The sequence below is a fragment of the Sinocyclocheilus anshuiensis genome, unplaced genomic scaffold, assembly GCF_001515605.1.
Source record: "Sinocyclocheilus anshuiensis isolate Anshui unplaced genomic scaffold, SAMN03320099.WGS_v1.1 scaffold298, whole genome shotgun sequence".
NCBI classification, from domain to species: Eukaryota; Metazoa; Chordata; class Actinopteri; order Cypriniformes; family Cyprinidae; genus Sinocyclocheilus; species Sinocyclocheilus anshuiensis.
The window spans coordinates 237,742-250,376 of NW_015547640.1; the positions used below are offsets into that span (position 1 = coordinate 237,742).

Below are 12,635 nucleotides of genomic sequence, written 5' to 3' on the forward strand. Positions count from 1 at the left end.
ATTGCAACAATACATAACTACAATAACTTTGTCTAGTGCTCTTATGAAAGTTTATAGCATGATTTGTGAAAAATTAACTATACTGAATGACATGGCATAGACTTCTTCATGGCTGCGTATTTCATTTCATTCTGTAACCTACTTGTTCTACAGATATGTGTGTACTGGTGTTAAATGCTACTGTTTTTGACAGCGTTGATATCGTTTATGACGGATAATATCATGATAATTTTTGCGTTTCCCTACTGAATGTTGTATTCTGTCAGCAAAAACCTGTCCATGGGCTTTTTTGATTGCTTTCAGTTTAAGTGCCAGGCGTGTGTTGCCAGATATTGATACTAAAAGAAACAAAAAAATAAAAGTAAACCGAATTTATTTCCAATCTTTTGCAAATAAGATAAGATAAAGATATTGCTGACTCTAAACTGCAACTTCCTACTTCATTAACTTTCTAAAGTGTTAAAGGTGACATATCATGAAAATCTGACTTTTCCAGGTTTTAAGTGCTATAATCAGGTCCCCGGTGCATCTACCAACCAAGGAAACATGAAAAAGATTGTGCACTCAGAAAACCGTATATCAGAAGTTTAAACTCATATGGTTTAAAACGCATGATTTCAGCGCTACAAACATGACAATCAGAACCAAAACAGATGTTTTTAGCAGGTGCCAGCTGTAATGGTGCAGGAAAAGGGGGCGGGGAACAGCAGCTCATTTGCATTTAAAGAGACAGGCACGAAAAACAGCGTGTTTCTGCTTCCACTCAAAATAGGCATTTTCAAAATGATATAATAAATGATCTGTGGAGTATTTTGAGCTGAAACTTCACAGACACATTCTGGGGACACCTGAGACTTATATTACATATTGTAAAAAGGGGCATAATATGTCTCCTTTAAATTGCGCCCGCGCCCTCACTCACAGCTCTCTCAAGCCTCGTTCACTCCGCCAGCATCTCGCAGCGATCATTTTCATACCAGGGACGCTAAACATTCTTGCAAACTGTCTAAACTGAATTATACATGTCATGCAAGCATTCATATGAGGAGTTTAACAGCAAATGAGTCATTCAAAGAACAAATTTTATTTTTGAACATGAAACATTTTACCGGTGGCCTCATAGCTGGTTACGGGCCTGATCAAGATCATGTTCCATGAAGATATTTTGTACATTTCCTACCTTAAGTATATCAAAACTTAATTTCTGATTAGTAATATGCATTGCTAAGAACTTAATTTGGACAACTTTAAAGGTGATTTTCTCAATATTTTGCACCCTCAGATTCCAGATTTTCAAATAGTTGTATCTCAGCCAAATATTGTCCTATCCTAACAAACCATACATCAATGGAAAGCTTATTTAGTCTGATGTATACATCTCAATTTAAAAAAATTGACTCTTATGACTGGTTTTGTGGTCCAGGGTCACATATATTATTATTCCATTATAGCACATTTCAAGTGACAGTGATGGGACTTTTTTCATCATATTATCTCAAACAAAAGCTCTCTCTCTCTCTCTCTCTCTCTCTCTCTCTCTCTCTCTCTGTGCTTTTACGACATGCTGGTGTGTAATCAGAGTACAATAATAGATAATAGAATCTGTACTAATACAATGGCCCCCACTGGCACAAGAATGGCGAGACGCTCGATGGACACGCCCCCGGCGGTCAGACCACACCCCCGACGCTTTTCCACGTCGCCCGCCCAACGGTTGAGGCAGGGGAGGCTGCGCGCGCTCCTGCAAAGGCCGGGAAAAAATGGCGGCGCCCGTCTTGCGAGTGTCCACCCCTCGCTGGGAGCGGATAGTCCGGCTGCTCGTGTGTCTCTCAGGGATCCTGTTATCCCTGTACGCTTTCCATGTGGAGAGGGAAAAAACCCGCGACGCCAACTACCGCGCCGTGTGCGACCTGAGCAGCTCCATCAGCTGCTCCAAAGTCTTCACGTCCAGGTGAGAGAGAGTGTCAAAACATAGCGAGTCACCTAGCTAGACAACGTCTGCAGCTGTCAGAGGCGCTTCGAGCGTTCAAAACCAGGGTTTGACCCCTTTTGGATGCTTTAGGACGTTTCAGTCTCGTTACAGAGTTCCAATGCGCTTTTGACGATCTGAAAGTGCTGTCTAGTTAGGGAGCTCCCTAGGTTTTGACACACAGCCGGAGAGTCGCTCCGGGCCGCTGACTGATTGAAAAGGTGATAAAATATAATATCCGTCTCACATTTATAGTCTTTTCTAGAAACGCCTTTTGGGTTGACACAAATAGAGACATAAATATGAATTAAATGACGTAATTTTAAAGCTGCTTTTGTCTTGTGATCAGAAACACAGTGCGATAGCCGCTAATGCTAACAGTGCTAATGAGTGAATGAGCTCCATATCAGTGCGCTCAATGCCGTATACTAATATAATTTCATGTTCATTTATTTTCTAATGTACTGGACTTGATTGCGGTCTTGAGGTGAAATCAAAGCCACTCATTTAGTAGCATCTTCAGCTGACAGCACATCCCTTATGTGAGTACAACAGGCTGTTTCATACCTGTCAGATTATTTAGTTTTCTTCGTGTTTTGAATATGAAATTTAACAGACCCTTTAAATGCAGGAGTTTAATCGTGTTATTGATGTATGAGGCTGAGAGGTGAGCTGGACAAGGGAATTCATTGAGTTTGATCAGGTTTCAACTTTGTTTTAGTAACCTTTGAAATCAGAGTGATTTGTTTGAGACGTCAGTTCCTGATTTTATTACTGAAGGATCCACCCTTACACATCATCAAACCATTAATAGAGTAATTATGTAATTATGTTTAATGCTCAAATGATCCTGGTAATATTTAGTTGGTATTTAGAATATATATATATATACACACACACACACACACGTTTGTGTTTAAATACATATTCATACACTAAATGTTAATTTAAATGTATATACTTAGTGAATATATGTAGTTAATTTACTGTACTTAATTTAATGTGTATATGTATTTATATATATTCATATGCACACACTATATATATATATATATATATATATGTGTGCCTTTTTTATATATTTATATACACCAAATATATTAAAATATATATATATTTTACTTATATTATACACTATATATTAACTAATATGTGGACTATATACACTAAATGTTCATTTAAATGTATAAAGCTAGTGAATATATTCAGTTAATGTAGTGTAATTAATTTATAATAATGTAAACAAACAATAATAAAGGTCCAGTTTCTGGATTGCTTTTGTTTATTAAATAACTTTTTCCCTCTCTTGATTGAGCAATAACAAGACCACTTCTTTCATGCAGCTTGTTGTTGAATTAAAGCGCTTAGAGGGGAAAAAGATGCTGATATGTTTTTCTGGACAGTCATGTGAAGTTCACTCACTTTCAGGAGAACTTAATTTGAAGTAACGCTGATGGAAAACAAATCACATGCTTACTGAGATCTTATCAGAGTAGATCAGCTGTCCTAAGGGATGATTTCTGATGTTTTTATGCAATTCTGTCTGTCGCATATTGAGATGACATGATACAGACGGATGTGTCTTGCAGATCTGGTCTAGAGACTCCCACTTTATCTGTGAATCTGTAGATGTGCCCACTTATCATGAAATAAATAGGCCAGCATCATATATCACGCTCACTTATGTCATTACCATCACGTAGATAAAGAGGCTATGCGTTTGCATGTTTGAGTCTATCGAATTGCTTCAGAAAGCTGCTGATTGTGTTGTTTGCTCACAGCAGGCTGTCTGCAGGGAAAACAACCAAACTTAACTCCAGCCGGGTGAAGGTTTTCAGGAGCATTACATAATCAGGCTTAAGGTCTCGCTCTTAAAGGGAACCAACTTTTATAAGACTTTTCCGTGCAGCCGAACCGACTTCAGATAATCAGACAGCTTGAGGTGTTTGAGATCTTTTGCTATGGGTTTTGCCTCTAATTCGGTTGTGAACGGTCTCTCCATTGGGAAAGATTTCTGAGTGTTTTCTCAGAGCCACACAGCAGAAATATGCGACAACAGCCAATCAGCGTGCACGTCACAGTACAGAGTCCATTTCCTACCGCACTTTGCGAAGCTAACTCGACACGACGACGACAAAAAAATAAATAAAAAAAATGAGTGGAAGCGGCGACGAAAGTGAAACTAACCTCGAGTTATTATCTAAAGATGATGAAATTGTGGACAAAAAAGGTAGCACGAATTCCGTTATATGGAAGTGGTTTGGCTATCTGAAAAGTGACGAGGCGCAGATTAAAACGATCTGTAAAATATGTCGTCAGTTTGTGAAAACCAAGACTGGCAACACAACCAACCTATTCCATCACCTAAAGAAGTATCACCTAAACGACCACACCGAGAGCATGAAAATGCGGGTCGATGCTACTCCGTCAACAAGCAGGGCTAGCAGCGTGGCTGTACCGAAGCAAAAATCGATCGTGTCCCCCTTACCCCCTATGAAAAGAGTTCCAAAAGGAGCAAGGACATAACCAGGGCCGTTTCTTACTTTCTAGCGAAAGAAATGATGCCCCTAAGCACAGTGGAACAAGACGGGTTTAGGAAATTAGTTAAAGTGCTTGACTGCCGGTACGAACTCCCTGGCAGAAAATACTTTTCCAAAACCGCACTGCCTCAGCTATATGAAGAGTGCTGCGAAAAGCTGGAAAAGAATCTAAGGAAAGTGAGATTTTTTGCCACTACCTCCGACCTATGGTCGAGCCGGACATCCGAGCCATATATAAGCCTCACCATTCATTACATTGACGAGGAGTGGGGTCTGCAATCAAGATGCTTGCAAACTGCATATTTTCCGGACGACCATACTGCGGAAATACTTTCTGCGGGTCTGGAGGATGCACTCGCATCTTGGGGCCTTAGCGAGGACCGCCAGGTGTGCATTACAACGGACAACGGCGCAAACATCGTCAAGGCTGTCTCACTTAAAAACTGGACCCGTCTGCAGTGTTTTGGTCACCGGCTACATCTAGCCATTGGTAAGTTAAGCATCTAAAAAATATGGGAAAAATTTATCGAGATTACATTTTTGCCATATCGCCCAGCCCTATGTAGCACACATATGTTTTCTGAGCAGAAATGCTTTCATTGGGAATGCTGGGACATATGGTGGAGATCGGGCTTGACCTCAGGAGTTTGGCAGCATTAAATCTTTGTCAAATCCATTGGCAGGAAGTTATGAAACGGAAGCTGCTCTCCAGTGTTGGGTTACACACCTTTTTCCTCTTCAGGGTTAGCTAATAGAAAAGGTTTCAGGCTTTTCAAACACTTAGAGACTGATGTAGGAGTCAGATTCCAGCTCTATATGAACCGGAATCCAGTCATTGCGTTCAAGTTTACTCATAACATTATAAATGGTGTTGCAAGCAATGGATTGAATGTTTAGCAAATGAACCATAATTGTCCATTTAGTTCTATATTTTACTGTTTAATGCTGAATTGTGTCCAGTTTTGTGATTGTCAGCCATAATTAAGGCCCAAAAAATGCCTTTTAAGATACTTTGTTTTGGCAGATTTCTTTGCAGAAAATGCATTATGAGCTCTGTCAGTAAAAAAAATGAATGCAAGGTGATTGACAAGAGAAATGTTAGTTATATACTATGTTATTTTAAAATAGAAAAATATCAAACGTTAATGTAATTAACATGCAGTATTTTATGTGTGCTGTTTATGTACATATGCTGGAATTGGATGTGACTGGAAACCACCACATTTCTCCTTTGTTAGTATAATTTCAAACAATTTGGGTCAGAAATCTCCGTTCGCACTGATAAAAGGAAACTGTGCTTTTTATATGCTGCTGTCTTGATTAGTGTTGTCACTGTACCAAAATTTCAGTATTCGGTACCGATACCAGTGAAAAGTCTTGATCATTGTATGATTTGATTTTAGGCCAAATATTCTGTCATAATAATGTGCTTGTATTCCCTCGAGAAACCCAGAGCGCTGACACATGATATTAGTATTTATTTTTAGTTCCAGTCTCTCATGTTGTTTGATTTCTGCTACTTTACTGTTTCTCTCTGTTTGTGTTTTCATCTTTTCTGTAGATGGGGTCGAGGATTTGGACTGTTGGGAACCATTTTTGGGAACGACAGTGCAGTAAACCAGCCAAACAGTGTCTATGGAATCTTGTTTTATATCCTTCAGCTGTTACTAGGTAAGAACACCATCAACCGCATTGATCTGCAGATTATGACATTTTTACAATAACAGGTTCTTTGTATGGATGCAACAGTACAGAAAGTATGGCAGATATAAATATCAATTTATGGCCAAAATCTTGATATTACAAGTCCGATGAATGGCTTTGGTCATTGTGTGCATAATTTTTTTACTGTCTATTTTGCACCAAGTTCAACTTCCATTTTATTTCCGCTTGTGATTTTCTCAAATGCTTGATTTTCTATATCGTTGCAAAATGTGAACTTTGAGACGATTTGAATTGTTATAAGCTCTGTACTAGAGCCCGACCGATATGGGTTTTTTGGGGCCGATACCGATATTAGGGAGTAAAAAAAGGCTGATATCGATATATCGGCCGATATTCTTTGTGTATATTATAGTACAGTACCAGTCAAAAGTTTGGACACTTTCCCATTCGTGTGTCCAAACATTTGACTGATACTATATATAGAATACAGTATATACATAAACAGAATATATAATATCGGCAAAACGATATATCGGTCGGGCTCTACTCTGTACAAATAAATTTACCTTGAAGATTTTGGCTTTCGACAATTATGAAAACTGATAATTGAGTTACAGTTCAGATAAAATGATTGTTTAGTAGTTTTCAGCAGGTTGTGAAAGTGCACTACAAGTTAGTTGATCTTAATTATTTTGATTTCATGCATTTTAGTTTTATTGTTTTTATATTATTTATTTAAAATATATTGAATTATTATTTGTTTTTATGTTTCTCAGTTATTATTTATATATAGAATTATATTTAAAGTTCACATAAATCTATTTATTATTTTTTTTGTTTGAAAATTCAGTAAATGGGTGATGTTAGCAAAGTACCTGAATAATGGTGTTAAATAATCCTGATCTCAATAAGCTTGATTATGATTTTTGCGTAACACAAGAACACACATGGTGTCTACAGCCTCTCAATCTACATGTACTACTGTGGGAATTGTTAAAACTGTTAGCTGATATAATTTCTGTCTCCATCTAGGTTTATTTGTGAAACATTTGATAGTTCACATTAATTTGTGCAGTGTCTGCCATTAGCCAGAGATGAATATTAACACACATTATTTCCTGAGATGGATACTGTAAGGGATGTGTGAGCGTGTCCGGTTATAGTAGGAACATTACTGTCTGTAATCTAAAGCGGTCTCACAGGCCTCTGAATTATTACCCTCACTTGTTCTTGTCTGTCATCGCTGACGGCTGAAATCTCTTAGCATTTCAGTGCGATAAGGCACAGGTCAAACATTCACAACCTTAGCTTAACCCCATGAATCTCGTGTCATGTGCGTTTCTTCTCCGGACAGCGTTTGAGTTACTGCTGTATCAGTTTCTCTTATGTTAGTCATTCCCTTTGTCTGGGTTATTACTGTTAAATAAAACTATACTAAAAACTTTTTTTCCCAATTGAAATAAAGCTAAAATAAAATATAAATATTAGATGAAAAACAAGCTAAATGAAGATTAGAAACATTGTCTTGTCAACTAAATTGAAGCACTAGAATTACTAACTGGAAAAAAAAAAAATCACTAAACGGACACTGAAATAAATATAAAGTAATCCTAAATAGAAAAATTAAAATGACAAAAACACATAAAGAGTACTAATAATTCAACTGTATTTAAAATAAAAACTGAAAATATGAAAATAAACACTAATTCAACATACTAATAAAAACTAGTATAGCATTTATAAATTATGATTTTTCTAAGTTTTTAAAAAATATATTTTTTATTATTTATTACTATTTTTAAAGTACTATATTATAGTAATTACAATATAGTAAATATAATTGGTAAAATCCCACAATTAAAACATCCTAACACATTACAGTAATGTAAATTTGGGGAGAAAATATGCTTAATTGTCATGTAAATGATGGGGATGATAGTAAAATTATCTTTTTGTTTTTGATGAAAGGTAATACAGAAATAACTACAACCTGAAATGGCATAAATCTTTAATAGTCCTGATAATTCAGCACATTACTTTCAATGCTTATTTCTGTAATGCTAATCAAATATTTTGCTTAAATGTTGAAGCATTTATAAATAATACTAGCATTTGATGTACTACTTTTATTCTGATTTAAATGAAAATTATTTTATTATTATTATTAGTAGTAGTAGTAGTAATAGAAGTAGCAGTAGTTTTGAAACTACTGTGTTACAGAAATGAGAATTTCACCTTTGGGGGAAATGTGCTTATTTGTCATGAAAATGACAAAAGAAAAAAAAATCTAAATAAAAATGTAGAGGAACTAGTCAACCTCACTAATAGGTTTGACTAGTCGACCATCCTGACCCATTCCTGCACGCATGTCTGTCTCATAATTTCCTTGCTGACTCAAGTTCTCCTGCATGTTTGGCTCTGCTGATCTGTTCTCAGGTTCATTGTGCTTCTAAAACTGGACACAGTCAAGTCTTTCTTCACACTATTGCAGCACATTTGCATAATGCTAGTGTGCAGTTCGCTCTCGGAGTGATGGACTTCTTCGCTAATTTCCTTATAGATGCGTGAATGAATGGACAGGCTGTTGACTCAGTTACTCGAATGGCTCTGGTCTTTCATAAACCTAGTGAGCTGCCTTCTAAGGTGGCAATTTAAGATGTCATTGTTGCACTTCTAATGTGATATGGCAAATAAGATCATATGGTGTCAGTCCAAAATTCTGTGTTTTTCTGGATTCAGTTTTAAGCTAAGATACTACAGACAAAACCATAGTTTTTTTTCATACACTGGTCAATTTTGAGATTTTGCTTCCATAACTTGACGTCTTTCATACTAGTGGACATCCAACGTAAACATCCAAAATACACATTTAAGTGTTTATTTCATTACACATAATAAGGTTTTTTACAATTACAATACCTATCTTTAAAAAGTGTTTTCTCTACTTCAGCTGCACTTACATACACCAAAACTTACAGCTTTAATCCTATCTATATTCTGAAGGTTGTTATAGAAGGGTTTGTTTATATATCATTCAACTGGTTTTCTTATTGAACTTTACTTATTTGCGTCTGTAGATTTTAATTCCAGTACATATCTTTAGACTGTCAGTTTGTTTCTCCACTTCAGCAGCACTTACATACACCAAACTTAACAGTTTTATTCCTATCTAAATACTGAAGGTTTTTACTGAGGGGTTTGTTTATATTTCATTCACACTGATTTATGTAACATTTTATTCCTTAAAAACATTTTTTAACTAAATGAGACCAGAATTCTGAACCTGAGTTTATACAATGTTCAGACTTCTATTCTGGAAATGTATTCAAATTAGTGCATCTTTAATTATACGATGCCTCATTTGCAAATTTAAGCATAACATTTCAGAAAAACTTGTAATGCAAAACAGTTTGTTTAATGTACTGTGATTAATCAACTGGGAAAGTATGGTGTTATCTATTAGTTAAACTTACCCTGTTCACCTTTAATGATTTAATACTTTAACAGTAATAGAACCCTATGAAATCTGTATATATATATATATATATGTGTGTGTGTATATATATGTGTATATGTATATATATATATATATATATATATATATATATATATATATATATGTGTGTGTGTATAGTATGGAACATAAAAGAAGATAATTCGAGAAACATCTCAGTATTTCTTGTTCATGCAATGAAATTCACTAGTAACCAAAACAGCTTAGTTACCAACAGTATTCAAAATACCTTCTTTTATGTGCAAAAGAAAGTAAGTCATTCAGGTTTGAAACAACATGAGGGTGAGTAAATGATGACGAATTTATTTATTTATTTTTGGTGAATATCCCTTTAATGTTTTTGTTTGTTTGTTTTTTTAATAAATGAAATGATACTCTAAAGAAGAAACTAAAAAACTACCAGCAGGTGGCGGTAAATGTCTTTGAGTCGATTCGTTCAAATGGCTGATTCATTCAGGAATTCAGTAAACAGCTTTCTCTATGAATGGGCTACTGAATCATCCTTCCATTTAATTTAGACGGGGTCTTTAAAGGCTGCTGTCTGTGCAGACCACACTAGGTTTTGGAACAGATCCCTCCTGTCTAGCCTTGAACCAATAGACACTTGAAGATGTTTTTAATTTCTGAAACCTTGCCGTATCCCTCATTTATGTTATTTATCTCCATGACCCGAATCTCAGATAGTTCTGTCCTTGTCTGCACTGTTATGTGTGTGTGATCCGCTTGTCGTGCTCTGCCCTAATGAAATTTCATGACTATGAATAGCAAGACTGTGCCAGCGTGTGTTGAATGCCCTCTGTTCTGGAGAAATGCTCCCTTTTCTGAAGGGCTCGAGTGAGTGATGAGTAGGGGAAAGGTCAAGCCTCAGATGTGCCCCGCCCCCTTACAAACCACACCCACTTTAAAATGCATAAACTCTGTCTAAAGCACCTGCCTTTTAAAGCAGCATCCTAACTGCAAGTGTAACCTGGATTTGGAACACTACATAGGCAGCATCTCTCTGTGCTATAGAAATAGAAATGGCCTGTGGCAATATAGGTGTCATTCTACAGTATTCATTGTTTTGCCATTATTCAGTGACAAGTGAATGACAAACAGTGAAGGAGTTGAGTAGGTTTTGGTTGGATTTTCTTGTTATACACTAGAAAATCTGAATTTCAGAGTGATTTATAATACGTAGTTCTAACTGTAACTGTCTAAATCTCATTTGGCTATGATTCAACAGGTAAAGAAATCTATTTTAAATAAGAAATAATATACTGGGCGTTAGGGCTGTCAAAAAAAATTCAAATTTCGAATATTCGTCGAATTTAAAATATGGAGATGCGAAACAATTCTGCTGTGGCTTTAGAGGTAATATTTTCGTTGGCAAAATTGAACAAAACGCACAATATTCTGTTTAAATTTTGCACAATATTAACTTCTTATTTACTGAACTGTTGTTAGCCTATCAGCCACTAGATGCGGCGCTGCTGCGTTGTTCAATCAAAATATAGCGTAAAAAGAGAACATAGAACATCAGAAGATCTTGTTTACATCAAAACTGAAACCAAGCATATTTTGCCATTTTCTAGAGGGACATCTATTACTGTTGCACTCGCGTCTCGCACAAAAGAGCCGCATGGTTAGGAGGCCATGTAAAATTAATTCAAGTTTAACTTTGGAAAAAAAAAACATATATCGACACTTTATGGCGGGTTTTTTCCCCATCCCACTGCATCTCATGCTTTTAAATGAAAAATGTACTCTGTGTGATTGGCTTTCCTCCCTTTGTATTAAACTATGCATACATACATGATGCTGTTTTGTTTATAGTAGTTTAAGCAACTTAATTGTAATTGGTTTATAAACATTATTTTAAACATTATGCACTTTTTTGACAGATATGCTTTGAATAAACGTGCATTAGTAATATTTTGCTCGATGCGCCCTCTTGTGGCCTCAGAAGTGAAGCCAAAAGCTTTTCTTCACCTTAACTGAAATTATGCATTTTAATTTTGATAATATTTAAGTACAAAATTCGAATTTAGTTTTTCAGCCATTTTGACAGCCCTACTGGGTGTTATAATTGAAGCAAATATAATTGATCCATAATTGCTGCATTTAAAGTTTTACTATTAGGCATATTTTACTGAACTGTCTTGCTATTAGATATTAGGCCTACTTATTAGACAACCTTAGCATTAGATATCTGTTATATTCAGAAATTTAATTAATAGATGTTTTCATAAAGGTTTCACCTGGAAAAATCTTGAAAAATATCAAATATTGAACAAAAGGATGAACAATGTTCATATAGTTGATTTTGTAATGTTGTAAGAAGTATATTGTTTATTATTATTATTGTTTGATTATTTCTGTCAAAAATATAGCTTTTGCTGATATAGCATTAAACTAATAAACTAAACATATTAAATAAAGATTTTATATTGTTCATTTTCTAATGTTACAAGAAGTATATTTTTGTTTTATTTTCATATTGTTGTATTGTGTATATTGTTATATCATTTTCTGATGGCATTAAAATAGTAATAAACTGCAAAAATGAATAAATAACATATAACAACATTAATAATAAAATGACAGACTTTATCTATTTTTTTTTAAGCTAGTTTTAATGATGTAAGAAGTATATTATGTTTGTGTGTATATATGTATATATGTGTATGTGTGTATATATATATATATATATATAGCCTAGCATTGTTTTTCTCCGCTCGCAGAAGCGCTGCAGGTGCGTGATGTGATATGATGACCATGTGAATCCTCATGTTCTGTTGTTTGCTGCTTTTTGCGAATGTTAAATTAATCCCCGGGAAACAAATGTTAGTATTTTTTAATGGGTCACAGACACGTATCCTTTCTAATTTAATTAAATTCGAATTTAAAATAATCTTGTCGGTTAACGGTTAATAATCGGTTAACGAGCGTCGGTTAGGAAAAATAA

General features: G+C 35.3%; 1 protein-coding gene across 1 annotated transcript; it reads left to right on the top strand.

Moving 5' to 3' along the window:
* The first annotated feature begins 1,677 nt into the window (after positions 1 to 1,677).
* Positions 1,678 to 6,233, top strand: LOC107701846 (vitamin K epoxide reductase complex subunit 1-like protein 1). Its single transcript, XM_016503974.1, has 2 exons — positions 1,678 to 1,951; positions 6,071 to 6,233. Exons 1-2 carry the CDS (start codon positions 1,761 to 1,763, stop codon positions 6,231 to 6,233), a joined length of 354 nt encoding a protein of 117 aa, XP_016359460.1. The 5' UTR covers positions 1,678 to 1,760.
* Positions 6,234 to 12,635: the final 6,402 nt, after the last annotated feature.

Bases quoted from the DNA above. Each gene is read 5' to 3' on its own strand.
- LOC107701846 (XM_016503974.1), top strand. From the start codon at position 1,761: ATGGCGGCGCCCGTCTTGCGAGTGTCCACCCCTCGCTGGGAGCGGATA. The intron at 1,952-6,070 runs GTGAGAGAGAGT...TCTTTTCTGTAG, and splicing joins TCCAAAGTCTTCACGTCCAG to ATGGGGTCGAGGATTTGGAC.